At 40.7% G+C, this 21,568-nt stretch overlaps 1 protein-coding gene across 10 annotated transcripts in view; it reads right to left on the bottom strand.

The window, feature by feature from the left end:
• Positions 1 to 21,519, bottom strand: part of Ppp1r9a (protein phosphatase 1, regulatory subunit 9A) — a 284,300-nt gene extending 262,781 nt beyond the window's left edge. For 4 of the 10 annotated variants that reach the window (XM_005388052.2, XM_005388055.2, XM_005388054.2 and 1 more), the window contains exons 1-2: positions 21,325 to 21,519; positions 18,801 to 20,406 (exon numbers count right to left, since the gene is read on the bottom strand). In XM_005388052.2, the coding sequence (XP_005388109.1) occupies positions 18,801 to 20,195 (1,395 nt within the window). In that variant the 5' untranslated portion in view covers positions 20,196 to 20,406; positions 21,325 to 21,519. The remainder of the gene's footprint in view (positions 1 to 18,800; positions 20,407 to 21,324) is intronic. The other 6 variants (XM_013516008.1, XM_005388053.2, XM_005388056.2 and 3 more) reach the window with 2 other exon arrangements.
• Positions 21,520 to 21,568: the final 49 nt, after the last annotated feature.

Here is a 21,568-nt window from a genome sequence, read left to right as displayed (position 1 = left end):
GGCAAGGGACATATACATAGATGAATAAGAAATAATTATATATGATTTTTGTACTGAAAAGTTAATATTATATGACATCACACCCCTCATCATGTGCCTTACCCAGTTTATCCAGCTTGCCCTTTGCCCGCCTGGACAACCATTCTTGCAAGCCTTCATCAGAGTCCCTCCAATGACTGATACATTTTCAGAAAAGCATGCAAATTCCTTAGCACAAAGGAACCTTCCTGATCTGACCTTGCCACACCAGGTACTAACAATGTCATCCTGAGATCTGTGAGACAGCTTTTGTCACTCTGTGTGCTTTCCTGCTACGCTGCATACCTGTTTCCGTCTCCTAATACTTATGAAACCTTTAAAACTCGGAAGTGTGTCTCCAAGAAGCCTCCTCTACCACGCCTCTGGAACCCCAACCCATTTGCCCTGTATTCACAGCAACTATGCACACCTCTCACACAGTGTTACTCTCCCAACACAACTGGACTCACGCCCTTATTTCTCCGGCTGAGACGCAGGGTGATTACCTGTGTTAGAACGTGTGATTCAAGTGACAAGCATCACGCCTTGTACTGAAAAGACACTGGATGTCCCGTCAGAAAAAGTTCGGACTGAAAATTTACCCCATAATTGCAAAGGGCAGTCAAAGCTGGGGAATCATAAAAACTGATGTGTATTTCGACAGGTCTATTTTAAGGTAAGACACCTAGAAGTGTATCTATTCATTAATCATATGCTATCAGGCTCAGGCCTTTTCTTTGAGCTTAAGTATGCAGATTAATTTTTTTTCTTACATAATTCTCTTACTATAATGGCCAGTTTGGCTTTCTTTGTTTGTTTGGGTTGTTTTTTTTTTTTGGTACTGGGAATCGAACTCACGACCTCACACTTGCTGGGCAGGCGCTGTGCTGCTGAGCTACATCCCCAGCCCTTGGTTTTCTTTAAAGTGGAGCAAAAACATGAAGATGCTTGCAAAATAACTGGAGTAAATCTTTTTAGGTATCAGTGGAAATAGTTTCAGTCACCATATCACACTCATCTAACTGGACAACAAAAACTTTTAAGTGACATCTTTCCCCAATTTTTCCAAAGAATTTGATTTATATTTTTATAGGAAAAATGTCTTTCTTTTCACACTCAGTTATTATCAATCTAAACACTGCATAAAATACACATTTAGACAAATAAAGTGGTTATACAGAGATTTAGGATGTATATAATCAACTCCTAGGTAGCTCACAACTCAAGTAGAGGGCAGGCTCAAGAGCCATCTGCAAACCAGAATCACTCACATGGTCAGGCATACGATCGATCCAACACACAGAAAGTGTACATCAATCCAGCAAGAGGGCTCAAAAGAAATTAGCAGAAAGCTCCTAGGATGAATGTTTACTGAAGAAACATAAAGAAAAAAGGGAGAAATGATGGCTTTCCTCCAACTTCCCAAAACCACCAACATGACAGGAGGTACACAGTACTGAGGTGACATTACCTATGTGTTATGGTTTGTGTCTGGGTGTCCCCCCAAAGCCTCATGCGGTCATGGGGCAGGCTTTTAGAGTTTGATTGATTATGCGTGTGAGACCTACACCCGCCCTGGGGTGGATCGTTTGCATATGTAAGGAAGAGGAAGAGGGTGCTTCTGGCCATTTCCTCCCTTGTGTGCTTGTTGCTTTGCTGTGTTCTGTCCCCATGAGCTGTAGCTCTCTGCCATGTGCCAGTCTGCCTTGTAATCTGCCAAGTATGGACTGAAACCTCCACAAACTGTAAGCAAAATAAACCTTTCCTTCCTTAATTCTGGGCGTCAGGTATTTTGTCCCAGCAACGAGAGAAAACTAACCAAGACACTATGTCTTAAAATTCATCAGTGACTCAGGGTTTGCACTTAATTTCTAACTCCTTTGTGTATACAAGCCCCCACCTGCCTATACTCTTACACTACACATTCTCTCTCTCTCTCACACACACACAGTCTCCCCTACTTCCTCCACTTGTGCGTTACTTACTTTTAGTTGTCCCAAACATTGTTTTCCCTTGGCTTAGGATTTCCTGTTTCTCTCCTAGTTCATTCACCTTTGAAGCTCCCATTCTAGTACTCCTTGCTGTGACTGATGAGTGTTTCCTGAAGGCACACACTGCTCAAGACCACCAGTGCAAGCCACTGCGTCAAAGGTGACCATGGACTACGGCTTCCTTCGGTCAGTCCTCCGCCACGCCTGCTGTCTCTGCCTACGTATTAACAGCACCGCCCTTTTACTGTCAAAGTTTCTCCATTCTGATAATAAATTACGTGACCTGTAGGCATTGTGCAATACAAAGACAAAGCAGTGGTAATGGTCTGTGCCTTTATTTTAAAAAAATAACAATTTCTCATATATTTGTAATTATTAATGCTCCCCATTTAATTCTCAAAGCAGTCACATTTAGACAGTAAATTATACATGACACCCTATGTATATACCCGTATCACAGGGCTTAACACACTATTCTATAAACGCTTTCTTCTCTATCTCCCTCATGAGATTATTTCTTCTAGACCAAGGATTGTGTTTTCTTTTTTCTGTTTGTCTTTGTGGTACTGCAGATGGAACCCAGGGAAAATGAAGCTACCTCCTCAGGTCTTTTTATCTGGTTTTGAAACAGGGTCTCACTGAACTGCTCAGGCTAGCCTTGAGGTTGCAATGCTCCTGCCTCGTCCTCTGGAGTGGGATTACGTACTGGCTTGTCTTATATACCTTAGTAGCCATACAGCAAAGGAAAAGCTCCACACATTTTAAGCATTTCAATAATGTTTGTTGTCTGCTGCTCATCAATTCAAAAATCAACCCTTCTCTAAATAGCTAGAGCATAACAAGTTATTTATACATACGTGAGTAACAGGCGATCTACCCACTTTGACTTATGTTTACACAGGAGTTACAGAATGCTAGGTATGGTAGCACATGCCTATAATACCAACACTCAGAAGGCTGAAGCAGAAGGACTGCCTCAAGTTTGAGACTGGCCTGGGCTGCACAGTGAGTTTAAAGCCATCCTGGACTATATACTGAACTATATATCCTGGACTATACACTGTCTCAAAAAATTAAAAAGCAAACAAAAATGTTATAATACTCCACAATGTTATATCAAAAGGAGCTGAGCCGAATGAAGCACACCTGAATCCCAGCACTCGAGCAGGCTGAGGCAGGACGTTTTCCAGCCCAGCCAGGCAATTTAGTGATGTAGTGAGATCCTGCCTCAAAAAAGGGGGTGGACAGGAATATAAGTCATGCAAAGGCCCTGGATTCGATTCCCAATACCTCTTTATCAACATTTTTCTAGACACTGATTTTACAAATGAAAAAAACAATAAATTTCGTAAGAAGAGATTATCAAGGGCCTTGAAAATACCATGGTTATACTTCAACGTCAATGTCTATACTGCTTTTTAAAGAATACTTGTTTTTAATGCATCTCCAGAAATTTAATCATCATATATTTAAAGACAAAAATACAGAAAACAGCCTAGCAATTTTCTTCCTTAAGGTGCTATTAAAAGTTAGTTCTGCCTGGGGAAAATTCATTCGTATATAAACACATGTGCGTGAGTAAGCAAAGGCATTTCATATTTCAGTGTAATAGCAACTGTCAGACATTTTCTAGATAATGTAATTTGTGGAGGAAACATACAGGCAACAAATATGATTTCAGGACCTTGGATTATTTGTTCCCATGCAGCTTATTACTAATTACTTACAAATCACTGAGAAAAATGGAAAATTGTTTTCTGGATCAACAGAAGTCACACTCAACAAGAGTCTGATTAGAAAATGAGACAACCAACAGCTAAACCATTTATAAAATTATAACTTAGTTCTAGAACGGAAACGAAGCACATTCCTACAACTATTATTAAGGGAGTAGGAGGATCAATGTAACTCACAAAAGGAAGTCCTCTCTCATCCCTGAAGAGAACGAAACAAACTCACTGTAGTAAACACACCAACACATGAAAGACGGGGAAAAACACTGAATAATAAGAAATGATCCAATTATCCTCGTTAATTAAATTGTCAATTATTTTCATCTTAAGAACAGATATACTCACACACTCAAGTTACCAAAGTTGGGACAAGTTACTGCAATTTCTAAATAGCTCTACAACTTTCTGAGGCCGCCTCCATTTTTAAATTCTCTCACAACTAATTACAAGCTTGGGTGATCACTCAAAGCAGAAATAAAGTCAAGGCAAAACCAGCGCCCTCACCACTCTACGGCCCCAGCCCTATCCGAGATGACCATACTTTAATGACTGTTCCTGGTTACCTGTGAGCTATCATTACCTTACAGGGCAGTAGACGGGATTCTGCTAATCAAAGAAAGCACGGCAGCCTCAGCCACCCGGAGCAGTGGCCAGAGAAGATTGCAATCTGTAACTCAATCGCTCAAGCTTTCCTTCACAACAGCGAAGTTAAAGGATTCTGCTTATAAGTAAGTCACACAAGCATTTTATACACATACACACACGATCAGCATCTTCCCAACTCAGACCTTCAAAGAAAAAGAGGAAGGAGCACGGGTGTCAGACAACGGGTGTCAGATTCTTTTTTTCTGAGGCAGGGTCTCAGTATGCAGTTCAGGCTGGCCTATTCTGTGACAGATCTGAAGACACAACCACAAAACAAACCTCCTGCCCTAAAAGTTGAAGCAAACTTAAGACAATCTGAAATCAGCAAGATCTGGAGCACAACTCTAATTCCAAGCCTTCTGATTATCCATTACAACGCAATTCCCCCAAGAGGGAATTCCTTCACCAAGCTTTCTAAGAATAAGGAGGACAGAACCAACAGCTCCCCTAAAATGTATGAAGTGAGTTTTCTGCCTGAAACGTCTTCAGAGGCAATAACCAAATTAGAAAACTAGACTGTGATGTTTAATTTTACCTAGCAACTTGGTTGGAACTGCCCAGGAACTTGCTCAAACATTATTCTACATGTTTCTGTGTTTGTGATTTTTGATAGACTGGCTGGTTAGTTTGTGATAATGGAGATTCAAGCCAGGGCAGCTCTACCACTGAATGGAATTCCCAACCCACTGCACCTTTTTTTTTTTTTTTTGTAATTTTCAGACAGGTCTCACTAAGGTGCCCAAGCTGCTGGCCTCCGACTTGCAAACTTCGTGATGCACCTGGCTCAGCCTCCCCACTACCTGGGATTTCTAAGCATGAGCCACAACACCTGACCACAAATGGCTTTCTCACTAAGGGGCACATTTCCTCTTCCCCACGTTACCAGCCTGCCAACCCATCCTGCAGACTTTTGACTTACCAGTCTCCACAATTACGTGAGCGAGCGAGTTCCTTAAAAGAAATCCTTCTCTGTCATACACACATCCTATTGGTCTTTTTTCGCTGCAGAACTCTAATTCACCAATTCAACATGAGACATAGGATAGGAAACAACACACCGTCTAACACACTCATGTCAACATTCTCAGTTTAACGCCACCTTCCTCAAGCAAGGATGAATTCTGATAGTAGTAACAGGTCAACTGCAGCCAATGGCTTCCTTCCTAAGTTAAGGACAAGAATCCCATAAGCCAATAAGCCAGCATCAGTAACTTCAAACTAAAAATCCTCTGATAATCTCGGCTGCAGAGGTCAGTCTCCTAAGAGCTCTCCAAGTTCCCAGAGGGAAGCACTCAGAGAATTCAGGATTCAAAGGAGGATCCACCAATGTAACAATATCTCCACTGCCAAAACATAGGTCTCTTCTCAAACTCAGCTGTGTACGTAATTAGCTAAGAAAGATAACACTACTTCAAATCTCTCACAAAAACAAGTTTATACAAACATTCAAAATCACAAGTAGAACTTTTTTCTTGAAATTCTATTTTTTTCCAATGTAACATTTTATGGAGTTAAAATCTTAAAATGTTTTAATACTATATTGCCTCTTTCCCTTTACATAGCCTTTACAATTATATACATTTACCTAAATATCACTAATAGAAACTCAATATTCAATGAAATATTAATAAAAAAAACTAACCATATGGTGGTAAGGTTTAACAATACCTAATGAAAAATCTTAATGCAATATCAGGTTTTACAATAGGCAACTTAACTAAGACTTTACTAGAATTTATAAAATGCTAAAATTACTGAAAACTAAGATTAAAGTTACAAAGCTGCGAGTAGTGGTACACCCCTGTAGTGCCAGCACCCCGGCAGCTGGGACAGGAGGCCTGCTGCAAATTCAAAGTAAGACTGAGCTACACGGTGAGTTCAAGGCCATACTGAACTACATAGTGAGACAGTGCCTCAAAACAACAAAACTGGATTAGCACTATCAGCTGATCTAATCAGAACTACAGTAATATCTCAACTTCCAACTTCAGAACTCTGCTACCCAACAAAAATATGTTTTTCATCATTTATATACTCCCACATTATCGACCAAAGCTTTTCAAAGGTGAGAAAACTATCCAGTGTGTGAGAGGAACTGACCCTTTGACTCTAAAACTAAAAATATTATATACTACTACATGTCTAATCGTACATCAATGAATCCCTTTCAGCTAAACTTTTGTTAAGAGGAACAACAGGAAACTGCAAACTGGCTGGTGTTTTGGAACAGGAAACATTCAAAAGGACTCTCTGGAGACCTAAAACTAAAAATCTTGTTTTCAACAGAGTATGTGCAATTTTTTTACACGATTATATGTAAGCAAGATATTGTACTTGGCGTCTCTCAACTTCACAGAAAGTTGCAATGATCTAACAAATCAAAAAGATATGATGCCAATGTGGAGGCGCACACCTGTAATCCCAGCACTCAGGAGGCTGACGTAGGAGGATCCCTGCGAGTTCAAGGTCAACCTGGGCTGCATGGAGAGTTCCAGCTAAGCCTGAACTGCATGCATATCAAGACTCTGTCTCAAATAAAAAGGGGAGGAGGGGCCACTAGCTGACATAGGAAAACTGCTTAAGACTCTCTTTAAATAATGTTTATTATTTTTAGTAAGACTACTCATTAAAGTAAGTTTCACTTCAAATCTAATATACCTGGTTTTTAAGTTACATATTAGGATTATCTCAGCTGAACTAAGGGATATAGATAATGATCTAATGTCTACAAAATGCTATATTTATCATTTAAAATAAATCGGAAGGTCTTCCCTCTCACAACACTTCCAAGTTTAGCCACAAGCATGGTATCAGTTTTACCAAGGGTTAAAAAAGATCCACTTACTGAATTCAGCTGTTAGAAGTGTCTCGCTATTTTCTTAAATTAACACCTTTTTCACTGTTAACATAAATGTACACTTTCTAGCCAAAATTTTCTTCTATGACATGCACCCCAAAATTATATAAATTGTTAGAAGTTGGGGCTGCATAAAAAAACTTTTTTTGTCAGTTCCTTAAGTTATTATTGCTGATCATACTAGCTGCATCCCACTACCACCATTTAATTCAACTAAGTCATGTGTCCTCATTATAGAAAATTTAGTAAACCTAGAAATGTGTAATTATCTCCACCCAGAAAGTATCAAAGTTAGTATTTATATACTTTGAAATAAAAATGATAGGAATGTATGGTAAGTATTTAATCAGACTGTTTATTATTATTTTTGTTTTGTTTTGTTTTGTTTTTCTCCGGTACCAGGAACCGAACTCACGACCTTGCGCTTGCCAGGCAAGTGCTTTACTGCTGAGCTAAATCCCCAGCCCCAGACTGTTTATTATTTACTCACTTAGACGTAACCTCATAAAACGTTAGTGAGGCAGCTTTACTATTAGTACTTCACGCATCTATCACAGAGAATTTCACCGTTAGTCCCCTATTCCTTGAATACGCAAGTTGCTTTGACTTGCTACTAACATAAATAATACCTTGATGTAGTCCTTACTAACAATCATTGACCGAAAAAAAGTCAGTAAACAACAGTCACAACTCATACCACAAAGGCCTATAGTCAGCTGTGGAAGTAGCTAAGTGATAGCTTGCCTAGTAGGAACAAGGCCTCATGTTCCTACTGAAAAAAAAAAAAAGGCTATAAACACATGAAAACCTTCAACCCCATCAATAAATCAGTATCATACACAGAAACGACAAGACATTCTCACCTAGCAAAGGAAAAACCATATAGCATGTATAAATGCTGGTGCAGAGTGTGAGAAAATTATTCTAATTCAATGCTAATTATATAGTAATATTTCTCAATAAAAAGGCAGTATGTATCAAGGGATTTAAAATATTTTAGCTATTATAATTGCATTTTAGAAATTGATCCTTAAAAAGTATCATTTTGAACATTGTGCAAAAAAAAACCTCATATACTGCACAGGGTTAACTCCCTTTTGAACATAAACTCTGTGTTGTGCATGTATTTTAAAGCTAGTGAAACTCTGGATTATTGCTATGATTTCAATGTGTCTTCCAAAAGCTCAAAAATTGGAACTTTAATTCTCAAAGCAGTTGTGTTAGCAGGTGTGGCCCCTAAGAGCTAAGGTCCTTAGGGGGATCACTGCCCCGGAACTGCATTTCTCGGTGTGCAGAGCGCTGCTTATCCAGCAAGGCACCCTGCGTTCTTTCCCCCAGCATGAGCTCTCCTGCCACGCTCACTGCCTGTCCTGTGAGGACGGCCTAGCCCGCTGCTGCTACTGGGGCTTTGGGTTTCCCAGCCTCCAGAACTGTGACCTAAAGAAACTTCATTCTTTTAAAAATATATATATAACTACTCTTAGATACTTTGTTAGAGCAACAGAAAATGGATGACAATTAGCAGTCTTCAATTCCATTTTTCCTGCAATGTCATAGATCTCCGTATCTGGTCCATTCTTTACTTTTCATAAACCTTGTTTACGTATCTGTTTTAGGGCTCAGTGCATAATCTTTAAAATTAGGGATTAAAATTTCTAACAGAAAACCTGTTGTCAGCATAGCACGTAACACAATAACAGACGTACAACTTAAACTACATTGTATCACTCTATCTACTTCTAAAACTAAACATGTTTTGTATATTGGTAGATAACATTTGCACACCCAACAGTCACTGTTACCTTTCCCCAAAGAATCAACTCTTCAGAAGATAGCATATGTGTGTGTGCATGGTATGTATTACATCATATCGGTCAATGAATAATGAAATGTGTCAGCTGGCAGGGATGGCACACGCCTGAAATCTCAGTGCTCTCAGATGCTGAGGCAAGAAGATTGCACGTTCCAGTTCAGCTTCAGCAACTTCGTGAGACCCCACTTCTAAATACTGTAAAAGACAGAAAAAGGCTGAGGATACAGCTCAGGGCAAAGGCCCTGGGTTCAATCATCAGTGAGGGAAGGTCTTTTTTTTTTTAACAAAACAATTTTGCATATCCATTTTATCTGAAACAAATACAGTCAAAAGAACTCATCAACACAGCACTGACTATAAAGCAGATCTTTGTCTAGGGAAATAGGTCAGAGGTAGAATGCTTCTTGAACTGGATCTTAAAAGCAAACCAATAGCCGGACATGGTGGCGCACGCCTGTAATCCCAGCACTCGCGAGGCTGGGGCAGGAGGATCATTGCGAGTTCGAGACCAGCCTGGGCTACAAAGTGAGCTCAAGGCCAGCCTGAACTGCGTAGCGAGACCCTGTCTCAAAAAGACAAAAAAAAAAAAAGCAAACCAATAAACTTACCACGGCTCCTCTACTGAAGTCCTTTATCATAGAAGGAAAATTCTTTAAATATCTGAAAAAAGACCTCTGGCTTCGACTACTAATTAAAATTCTTACATTCGAGATTAGACAAAATGTCTTGAAATGAATATACTTTCAATGAAGCTTTACTGACCTAACTTTTGAGAGAGAAGTAGTAAAAAGCAATGTTTGGAGGAGATATCTAACATGGATATAAGAAAAGTCTACCTCCCTGAGCGGTAACGACTCAGAGCACAGCCACTCGGCTTCCCCTCGGCTTCCCAGGGCTGTGCAGGTGCGAACTCTTTAGAGGACAAACACCACACAGGTACTCCGGGGTTCTCTCACCTGGCCACTGCTGGAAAGAAACCTCCAGAACCAAGACTTGGCTCACCTTTTTGACCTTTGCCAACTACTATGTGTCCCAATTTAGCCTGCTACTTCAACTGGGATAGAAAATAACACAGAAGATTCACTTTCCCCAGTACTAAATTCATGTCATCTGACTTTAAAATGAAGGAAAGACACTATCAGCAGTTGCATTTAAAACCACTTTTGCCTGGCAAGCTCGAGGTCATGAGTTCGATTCCTGGTACAAAAAAAAGAAGAAGAAGAAGAAAAAAACCACTTTTATTTTTATTTAATTATTTGTCTTATTTTGTAGAGTTGGTTTGATTTAAGACAAGGTCTCCCTAAATGGCCCAGGCTGGGCTTGAACTTGGGATCCTTCTCCCTCAGCCTCCCAGACTGCAGTAATTACAGGTGTGCACCAACATACCTGGCTTCATTTAAAATTACTTATCACTCAAAAATACATGGAGAATAGCTTCAACTTGAGGAACAGTTCTTAAAGCCCACAGAAATACAGCAGAGTAAGCAAAGAACAAAACTTTCATCCTCCTAGAATGTAAAATTTCCATGAGTCTTTATCCTCTGGTTATTTCACTGTCTTCATTATAAGGATAGGTGCATAAGAAGGAGACAACTTAGACTGAAAATTTAGAAATTGTGCAGAAAATATCAATATTTCAGCTGTGTTGAAGTATGCTATAAAGCTATTTCAAGAACAAAAATGAGTGAATATATGTCAGCACCTATATTACAAAACATTCTTTATTCTTGTATTCCTTGGGAGATAGTACATAGTTTAAACCAGACTTTCACAAATCAAGCCACTCAAAAATTCCACTCTGTAAAAATGTACTCTTAGATTTGCTATTTTAACCATTTTAAGTTTTTAGGGGCTGGGGATTCAGCAGCACAGCACCTGCCTGGCAAGCGCAAGGTTGTTGTTCGATTCCCAGCACCAGAAAAAAACAAAAAAAAAAAAAAAAAAAAAAAAGTTTAAAAAAAAAGTAAAAAGTTTTTAATAGACTCTACATATAAACAAGAGCAATATAATATAAATTCATTTTAGTATTTCAATGAAAGATGTCCAAAATTTTCTCTTTAAAATAACAAAACAAATATTTATGATTATGGCTCAGTACAAATATGTTTAAGACCAACAAATTACAAAACACTAAACTGAGAAAGCATTTTAGAGATAAACTGCAAGTAAAAGATAGTCTCAATTATAAGAAATCCAGGGCCGCAAGAGGCTGATTTGTCCAAGTTCACAGAATATCAAGTTAAGGCTCAGCATTACTCTTATTGTTACCAGACAAAAATATTTCATAGCAATAGAGACAATATTCTTCTGTAGACAACATATAATAATACTGGCCTAAAATCACTCCTCTTATAGATGGTAATAGCACAGATAATAGCAAGCAGGAGTATGAAATCTACATTTGACATACTGAAGGAGAAGAAAAATTTCTTGAAGATTTCTTTGCCCATAAACAATTACTAATTAACAAAGAGGAATACTGAAAGCAAGATAAGGGTAGTAGGGTCACTAGACTGGATCCAAAGAAGGCCTCAAAAAGAGACGGAGAGTTCAACCAATTCCACCTACAGGGTAGGTGGCAGGTTTGCTGAGCCACAGGGCAGAGAAGAACCGCAGGATGCCCCAGAAGAGCACTGCAGTGACAGGCATCAACAGGTTCACCAGTCGGAAAGACCCACACGCTCGGAGGGCAGTGCGGACCCTCCAGGCAGAAGCACATTACAGTCGGGGGCTGAGTATGCCGAAATGTTTTGGGGGTGGAGATCTGTAGCATTTGTGAACGTCTGGTAAAGACAGAAAAGCACAGGCTCAATTTGCAGGTGAAGACAAGAGCCCATTTATAGGTGAAGAGCCCACTTCACAGGAGAAAAGCACTGGCCCATCTATTGTATATGTATTTTAAACTTTAGGGATTTCGTTGTGAGAAGCCTGTAAGGGAAAAAAAGAACTATAACGCTGCAGTGTTTTTCTTTTAAGTACAATTATTAAATTGCGATATTCCCCCGTCTCCTTTTTACTTATCTTTGTTTCTTCTATCTCAGATAGAAAGAAGCATCAGATCATTAGGAAAAGACACGGGTTTTTTCTTCCAAAAGTAAAAACCAGTCGTAGTATAATTTGGGCCTCTACAGAAACACTGTGCTGAATTGCACACTCATGCTCCATCAACAGCTTTCGGGGGGTATTAATACAAGCGCGGTGCCACACAAGGGCTTGCTCCAATCATCCTCTTTCCACATTCACCTGTTCTCCCCGGTCACAAATCTCCTCCTCCTTTGTCGGGTCCTTCAGTCTCTCCACAGCTTCACGACTTCATTCTCTGTACGAGGTTGCATAACAACGCGGATGACATTTGTCGCTTCTATTGTTATCAGTGAGTAATATTTAACTGAACTTCCACTTAACTGTTCAGACCCCACATCACCATCCAGAGAACTCTTTCGTCCTTGCTCTCTAGACCTTCTGGCAGTCTGCTATCCTCACGTTACTTTAATTTAACATACTCCAAGCCATACTGTTTGTGTCTCCTGTATTCCTTTCAAAGGGCATTTCATTTACACGGAATGTCCAGAGGAGGCAAATCCACAGAGACAGGAAGTAGATTACGGTTTGCCAGGGGATGGAAGAAGAAGGATTGGGAATGACTACGATGGGGCACTGGGTTTCCTTCTGGGTGATGAAATGTTCTGGAATTAGGTAATGGTAACAGTTGCATAACACTATGAATATACTAAAAGCCACTGAACTGCGCACTTTAAAATGTTATTTTTATGTTATCTGAATGTTACCTCAATAAAAAATGCTAATTAAAACTGAAGCGCACACACACCCCAGCATTCCCTTCCTTCTAACTTTCCTTTTATCTTCCGAAGTAATAAACCCTCATGTGCGGAATTATTCAAGCAGAAGCTCAAAGATCATCTGTCAGCATTATGGCACTGAAGGGCTTCCTAAAGTGACTGGGAAATTACATTAGATTACCTTTAAGTATTTCTCATCTCTAAATATCTGTGTCATCCAAGGGAGGAGAAAAAGAACCAAGAAAATTTTCAAAGTGACCAGGAAGAAAACTGAAGCATAACTTAAAAATTTCCTTCCCTTTCAAAATTAAAACTATAAAATACAATGCAGCCAAAGAACAAAAATAAAACACGTTCAAAACAGAAGAGCACAGAAAAATAAGGACAAACATAAATTAGAGAGCAGAACAACCAACAAATTATTTTCAGAGCTTAATACAGCAATATTTGTTTTGCTTATGCACAATTTATCTTACATTCAACTATATTCTCTACAAATTTCTAAACCTTTTTCTTTCCTCAGTGGTAATGAAGAAAAAAATCTAATGCAAATAAGATTTAAATCAAATTATGCTCAATAGACACGTAATTGGGTTAGCAAGATAAAATAATACATAAACATATCGTTATCTTCCCCAAAATTTGGTGCCTTATTTTTACAGCCCACAAACCCAACAATTAGTATTTGTGAGGAAGTTTGGAATAAAAACAAAATATTTATGATATGATAAGGGAGGAAACTTTTTCTACTATAAATACCAGCAAGCATTTGAGGTAATTTTCTGTAAAAAAGAATTCCTTTTTAAACCAAAGGATGGATGGCATGTATTCAATACATATTCATTATTTGCTTTTACACAGTATATTAAAATACCTGACATATTTCATTTACCTCATTTTGAAACATGAGTTATGAAATACCAAACTTTTTAAAAATCCAATTTAAATGTTATGCCATCAAAGTTATACAAATAAAAGTAAATTAAATAAGACAGCCATTCTTATGCCGCCTCTAAAATTTACTGATTTAGATGTGCAAAGGAATGATAGAAACAGAGGTGATCAAGAACCTCAGACCTATCCTTTTATAAATAAAAACCACACCAACGATGTGACTTCTTTTGCCTGGTACCAAGAATTAAATCCAGGGTCTTGCACAAACTATGTGTTTTACGGCTGAGCTACAAGCCGAGGCTCTTCGTATTATCTTGAGACAGGGTCTAAATTGCCCAGGCTGGCCTGGAACTTGCAGTCCTCGGCATCAGCTTCCCAAGTAGCTGGGATTACAGACATGCCTGATCACTCCCCGCTAGAGCATCACTTTTTAATGACCCGAACGCCTAAGAAATTCAGGGATCATTATCCACTGTGGTACCCAGAGGCAGAGCTTCAGGCACGTTACATAATTATAACTTGTTTCATCCTCGAAGAATATTACGCTGTACAAACTGCTACAGAAGTCCCATCTGCAAAGCAGATTTAGTCAGCATCCTATGGCCAACCCCTTTCAGAAGCCAGAAAATTCTGCTTCGGACTCTCAGTCCAAAGGAAGAGCTACCCAACAGCAATTTCAGGACCACTCAGGAGTTTGTTAGCAATGCACAATCTCAGGTCCCACTCCAGGCCTGCCACTGTGTTAGTTTGTTGTATTATTTGAGGATATTAAATTATGTTACGAGGTTAAGAAAAGAAACGGGGGCTGGGGATGTGGCTCAGTAATAAAGCCCCTGCTTGGCGGGTGCAAGGCCCTGGGGAGCAGGAAACCACAACACCAGTGAGGAAGGCTTGTATGAGAGATGGATCGGCTGAACGTGGTGTGCCCGAGAGTCCAGGAGTTCGGTCCTTCCGGTCTGCTTTGCACCTAAATGCGTTACCTACTCCACGCCTTGCCTCTTTTCCCTGGATTTGTACTTTACATAGATGTAATACATAACGAGATTCAAGCATTTTAATTTGGCTGCTGAAGGCCTCTATCCTCTGAGATAACTTGCTTAATACTGTATTCGGGGATAACCACTGCACTGAGGTACTTTCCCACAGAACACCTACGGAAACAAAATCTGCATTTGAACAAGAATCCCAAAGTGATTCATATGCATATTAAAGTTAACACACACTGATAAAATTGTTAGAAAGAGAAGCCTCCACAAAGACAAAAGGTTAGATCTCAGAAGAACTATGCTCTGCACCCCATCCTGAACGAAAAGGCTTCATGTAACCCAGACTATGCCTCAGAGCCCCCAAAAGAGGGTGAGAATACAGAGATCCATTCTCAACAACTATCACATAAGGTTCAAAGTAGCCTTACTACCCTTCCTGATCCTCCTCTGAACTGCAGCTCTGTAAACTCCAGCCCAGCACGGCGGTAAACAGCTACTCTGAAGACCGAGGCAGGAGGAGCGCAAGCTCAACACCAGTGTGGGAAATCTAAGGACACCGTCTGGAAAGAAAGAATTAAAAAGGCTGGGGATATAGCTCAAGGGTAGTGTGCCCCTGGGTTCCATCGCCAAAACAGAAAAAAAATACAAGCTCCACGCAGTTTGATAAAGCAATCAAAAGTATAGCACGCTGCACTGCAACACTACTTCTGCAATCTCCTACTTGCTGGGAGCTACAAAAATCTTTTTTTTTTTTCCCAAATAATGCTCTTTAAAGAACATCAATTCAAAGGATATAAGGCTACTGGTGATAGAGAAAAGACTTCCTTAATGAAGTTGCAGTGACTTCAGGAAGGTCAGCGAAGAGCAGAGTTGGGCAGAAGGGCCCCAGCAGCCTTGTTAACTCCAGGGCCACACACCCCGCCTGCCAGCAGCCCAGCCTGGGACACTGCTGGTCCTGTGCATGATATTTACAGTGTTCCTCATACATGCCAGGGCTTAGTGAATGTTCCAAGCTAGTAGAAAAGTAAGGACAAAAGGCATGCTTCCTACCCTTGACTTATCTAAGACACAGTCACTTTAATTCATTCCCTTCGTCTTGAGAAATTCCTAAGAATGAAACATGTAAGTGAATACCTCAGATCAACACTGTTCGTAACACTCTCTCATCCCATATCTCAAAGGTAGAGTTTATATTTACTATTATCAATCCCACTATAATAGCCCATGGCCCTAGGAACTGTATCAACCTATCCAGTAAGAAACAACTGTGTCCATGAAAGAATGGAAAGTCACCCTGCTGGCCGGCAGTAAAATCCCACCGTTTCTAAGTTACTAACAAGTATAAGGGTTATGCTATTTTGTTGTTTTTCTAGGTCCAGATTTCAGACATCTTCTTAGAGTAATGTATTTAAAACCTCTACAAAAGAGCTGAAACAGATACTGAGGACAATATTACAAACACAAATGTCATGAATAATGAAACACTAAAAGACATAGGAAATATTTCACCTAGTAAAGGATAAAAATATCAGAAAAATATGAAAGCTTCAACATTCATTTCTTTAAAAATGTTTCTCAAAGAAGTTGGAAAACATAACCTCCAATTCCGTAAGTAAAGCTGCATGAAAAGAATAAGGTGACACACATAAGAGAAGCATAAATAGCCTCAGTTCCAAATAATATATCAAATACCTTTCATGCTATACATCTAGTACAGCCAGATATTATTAAAGGACTCAAAGGACAGTAAATATTTTGGTTCAGTGTTATACACTGTGTGAGTTTTAAATTCAGTGTTTTTAAGAATTACAAGATCACAGAGGAAAAAAGTAACTTTCTGGATTTTTGTTTCTTCTGCAGCTAGCAGTACCAAAGGACACTTATGATAAGCCTTCCCTAAATATTTGTTGAACTGAATTAAGACTTCACCACCTGCTGAGGCAAAAAAAAAAAAAACCTTAATTGAAAATAACCAAAACGGCACCAAGACCCGTAGAAAACAGCTCTCGAATTTTCCAAAGTGAATCAATCCAATTGCGTGTGGAAGCAACAAGAAAGAGTAATTGTCCTATTCATTACAAAAGGGCTAATAATGACCATTCTGTTTGCAAACTTAATCCACTCCAACCAGTCCCACTAAATGCCCAATAAAACACATCACAGAGTGTTTCACAAATCATACGCTTGACCTAAGTTTAAGAAACATGTTAAATTTAAACATACGTATTTTCATTCTTTGTAATATGAAATCCAGCTTACTTACTGTGTAAGAGGCAAAATGCTTACTGTTAGAATAATTTTTAAAAACTCGCTTGAATTTCAAAATATCATATCCAAAACGCTGGTCTGTTCACATACGAACAGACGTACTTCACTGACAAATCCCCTGAAATCCATCAAACTATTACCGTCTAGTTATGTTCCGGGCAGCCCAGGAGCTGAATACAGCCCAGTGTCCCACTGGGCTGAGTGGCTAATGTTCTACTTGATAATTTTTTATAAACTGCTGTCCCCCTATTAAAAAGTCAGTGGCCAGGATTAACAAACTCCTTTGAAGAGTTCATTTCAGTTATTCGTGCTTCGCTCAATGTGAAACAATTTAATCATATTGCTTTGCTCCTCAGGGACAGAAAGATGATGTTCAAAGGGGACCTGAACAGTGAAGATCGGCGGCTCATTAGCCAGGTCTGAGGAAAGGGCACCTTTGAAGACTACCAGAAGTGGGAGCAGGGGGACAGCAAAGGAGAGAGAATCCCAGGGCAGCGGAAGAGACTGAAAGAAAACTTAGCTTACTTTCAAACCAGACTCACGTCTGTGGTTTAAACAGTTTAATTCGACACGACCCGTTGTCATCCAGAACCTCTGCCTCACATTAATGCAGTGAAAATTTGCCCACAAACACCCTGTAAACAATTTCACAAATTATTTCATTTTAAAATACGATTTCATAATTAAAACGTCAGACTTCTCTGGGGCTATTTCCAAGTAAATGATTTATCTTGCAGCTTTACAGGGATGAAGAAGTAACAACGGACTCTAGACGTTGAGGAGATATAATATCAATTTCCAAATCTCTCCTACACACACATTATACAACCCAGAAGCCCCTGGAAAGCAGTTTCAGAGTACACAGTTGCCCCACAGCCCTCTGGCTTCCCCAAGGAGTGTGTGCCAGCTTCTGAGGACTGAGCCGGTGGGCCAGGACACTTTGAAAAAGCACTCCAGGGATTCTGCTACTCAACCAAACACCTCCTGCCCCTACTGCCATTATCCCTAATAATGTTCCACCCCCCGCTGCTGGCGCACTTTGTGCAATTCTTCTATACCAAATGTTAGCTAAGTGAAGTCATTAGAACAGAGCATCTGAATTCAACTGGCATTTATCCAGTTTTTAAGAGGTAAAATAAATCCATGAATGGCAAATCACCTCTACTTCCTTTCACAAAATCTCATTTTAAGGCTACATAACAAACTCTGAATTCAAAGCTGTTTACAGTTGGAGCTTTTCAATCACAGTATTTAAGTCAGCTAATGTATTTCCATAGATCAAATTTTCACGGCTACGTAGCAATCTAAAAAAGAAGTTCCGACAACATTCCTCATAATCCACTTACACGGAGGGAAGGAGTAACTCGGATTTTTAAAGCAAGTAAATAAAGACGATTATTTCAAGGTTACCATAATTTACCTGATGCACCTTATACCTCAGATCTTACAGTTTACAGATTCAGAAAGTTTGGACAGGAAATGTTAAGCAACACTCGTTATAGTTTTATTTCAAACACACACTCAGGGTTCATTTCTTTCATACTGCAGTCCAATGGAATGCATCTCCCAATCTCCAGATTTCTTCAACCTTCACACTGCTCACTCCTGGTTTGTATCATTATTAAAGCGCAGCAGGAAATGTGACTGACGCCTCTCAAACACCTGACAGTGGGCACACACCAGCAATCTTAAATTCCTTACAAAGACTTCCAGTAGTTTTCAAACCTCTTCCACATACACTTAGGCCCCAAAACGAACACAAACTTAAGAGAACAATTTAAGAAAGCATACTTACCTTAATTGGAGCACTACTAAACTTGATTTTCCTATTAGCTGGGATTTCGTCTTCTTCTGGCAGTCCGACAATTTCTGAGTATTCCATATCGGGCTGATAGTAGTTGTTCTCATCACTGTCTTCCTCCTCATCCTGCTCAGTGCCTGTCTCCCCCCAGTCTGAATTATACCTGGACCTCACCCGATACACATTATAGTCACTATGCATGTACACATGGGAGCTCTCGAAATTGCTGAAGTCTTCAGGGACTTCTCTTCCATAGCTGGATGGAGAGGCATCGGCAGAGGTGAGACCACCAGTTGCCATCTCTCTCCTCTGCTGTTTTGCTGCCTCCGTCCCAACCGAATGAGCTCCAGCAACTCCTGAAGGGTCATTCTGTGGAGAAAGGACCGTAGACCTCGGCATTGCCTTACTGTCAGCACAAGGTTCTTCGGGAAGGTCTCTGTCAGTTCTGTCCGGAGTCTCTTGGTTAGATGCGCAGTCCTCGGCTTCCTTGCTCTGCTGTGCCTCTTCACTAAGCAAGGAGGCTACAGAGGCACTCTTAGGAGTCACTTCTGCTCCCGGCGTTGCGTTACTCTTCTCAGCATCCTCAGCATCCCCTTCTTGTTTGTTCGAAGGAGACCAAGAATCAGAATCCTTAAGGTGGCAAAAGGTATCGAGATTTGTCACAGTCACAGATGGCAAATTCAGGGGATAATGCCCAGTCACCGAGTACTCACTGCCCTCTGCCTTCTCCGGAATGATGGCACTGGGGGACTCGGTGTTCTCAAACACTGCACTCAGTTGACTCACCGTTGGGGAGACTGCGTCAGTTCGAGAGCTAAGGCTGTCCAAGGAATCTGTACTGCCTCGATTGGATTTGGACCCGCCCCACTCGTCCTGTGGTTCGCTCCCTCCGCTCTTCTCTTTCTTTGGGGAATACCGGTGGTTCTGCCCTGACTCATGCACGCTCCTCTCAAACATCTTCCGGGTCTCTGTGAACTTGGAATACGAGGGGCCATCGTACATTGTGTCAAATCTACTGATTCGTTCGGAGACAGATGACTCCAACTTAACAACAGAGCCATCTGTTTTCTCCAGAAATTCTTTAGGCTTCATCCTTCTCTGCGGGGATGAAGACCCACCTTTCCCCCTGGTTTTGGCAATGACCGCGGCGTTCTCGTTGGGCTCCATGCCCATCTGCATAAACAGGTTTTTGATCCTGTTGACATTGGAGCCATACTTCCGGCCCCTGCTTTGCTGGGAGCCCTCACCCTCTTTTGCTTTCTGTTCCCCATCTGGCTTGGGTTTGTCAAAAGTGCTTTTCAGGGCCTGGAACTCAGTTCTATATGCATTCCTGTGGGGAGAGGCACTTCTGAGAGTGCCCCGTTCACCTGAAGACTCAGCTTTCAACATTTTTACTTCAGGGGTGGAAAGTCAATGTTCATAATGCTCAGGAAACCAAAAACAGGAACACCTCTCTTCTCTAATGCCCAGTATCTGGTCACCAGAAGGGCCTCTCAAGTGGCATACTCTGTCAGAGATCCTCCCGACAGGTGTGCAGAAAAGCATTCACAGTCAAGAGTTACACAGAGTGGCTTTTTCAAAAGCAAGACTAGAGGTTCATCTGCAACAGAAAAGAACGAGGTTCTGAATTCGTGCACTTACGTCACTTTACTCGACTCATATACACTTTATTTCCCAAGTGGGCCAGCCACAAGTCAAACGAGAAATTACTTATTGAAATGAGGGGTCAAAAGTCACTAAGTTAAAAGCGATTATTTTCACTGGTCTGACAACAAAAGTGTCTCAATCACAATTTGGAGATCCCTGTCAACCCCCCCCCCACACACACACACACACACGCACATTTGAAACCAATATATTAGCCCGAGTTTTCACTGCTTTTTGTGAATGACCTTAAGCAAAACCAGCAAGTATCTTAAAGAAATCATCAAAATATCCACAAAGTCAATTTCATTAGGAATTCTCCATCATCAGGTAAAACTTATTCTAAGTACAATCCCAAGTTTGGAATGCTCCTAACTATGCCTAAGGAGGCTTATTTCACTCTTCCTGGTCCAACAGGCTTATCTACAGGATCTCCCCCCCTCCCCCCGCAATACCAACGCAGCCTCAGAACAAAACAAGCAGGAAAAAGTTTTTGAACGCCCCCAAGTTTCACCCTAAGTTCAAGTATAACCAGTATTTGGAGGATTCCTAACAGTGGATATGACTCATGGAGTGGGATGCAGACTATGCCAGGGACAAAAGTGACCATCAGAAAGCAACTATACCATGACACTTGTTCCCACAGCCTTGATTTGTTTATTCCTTCTTGCCTTTAACTTTCTACAGGCTTAAAACGCAAGGCAGCACAAGCCCGCTGCTCCCCAGCCCACAGCTGGAGTTCCTATCAATAAACCAGCAGTCCCATACTTCGAGATCTGCTGAACAGCAGACAATGCAGTTCTAAAGATTTTTCATTTTGTTTTTGTTTTGTTTCTGTTTTATTACGAGCCGGAACCACATCACCCTCACGCACCCTCAGCCGAGGAAGCACACGCTTGCCTTCCCTGAAACCGCCTCCAAACGCGCTTCCTGGCCCAGCAGGCATGCATGGCCCATGCAGGCAAATCAGTAAGGCTTCACAGAGCGCTGCCCGCTTTTCTGTTTCGTGTTGTTTTCTTTGCTTTTGGTAAAAAGCATCCACAGCCTCCGCTTCCCCTGACCTTTCCCGAGCCGCGCGCCCTCCCGTCTCCGGACTCGCGCGCGCCCGGCCCGCCCCC

This window comes from Chinchilla lanigera, unplaced genomic scaffold, assembly GCF_000276665.1.
Source record: "Chinchilla lanigera isolate Chin_1 unplaced genomic scaffold, ChiLan1.0 scaffold00031, whole genome shotgun sequence".
Classification (NCBI taxonomy): domain Eukaryota; kingdom Metazoa; phylum Chordata; class Mammalia; order Rodentia; family Chinchillidae; genus Chinchilla; species Chinchilla lanigera.
This window is presented reverse-complemented; position numbering and strand designations above follow the sequence as displayed.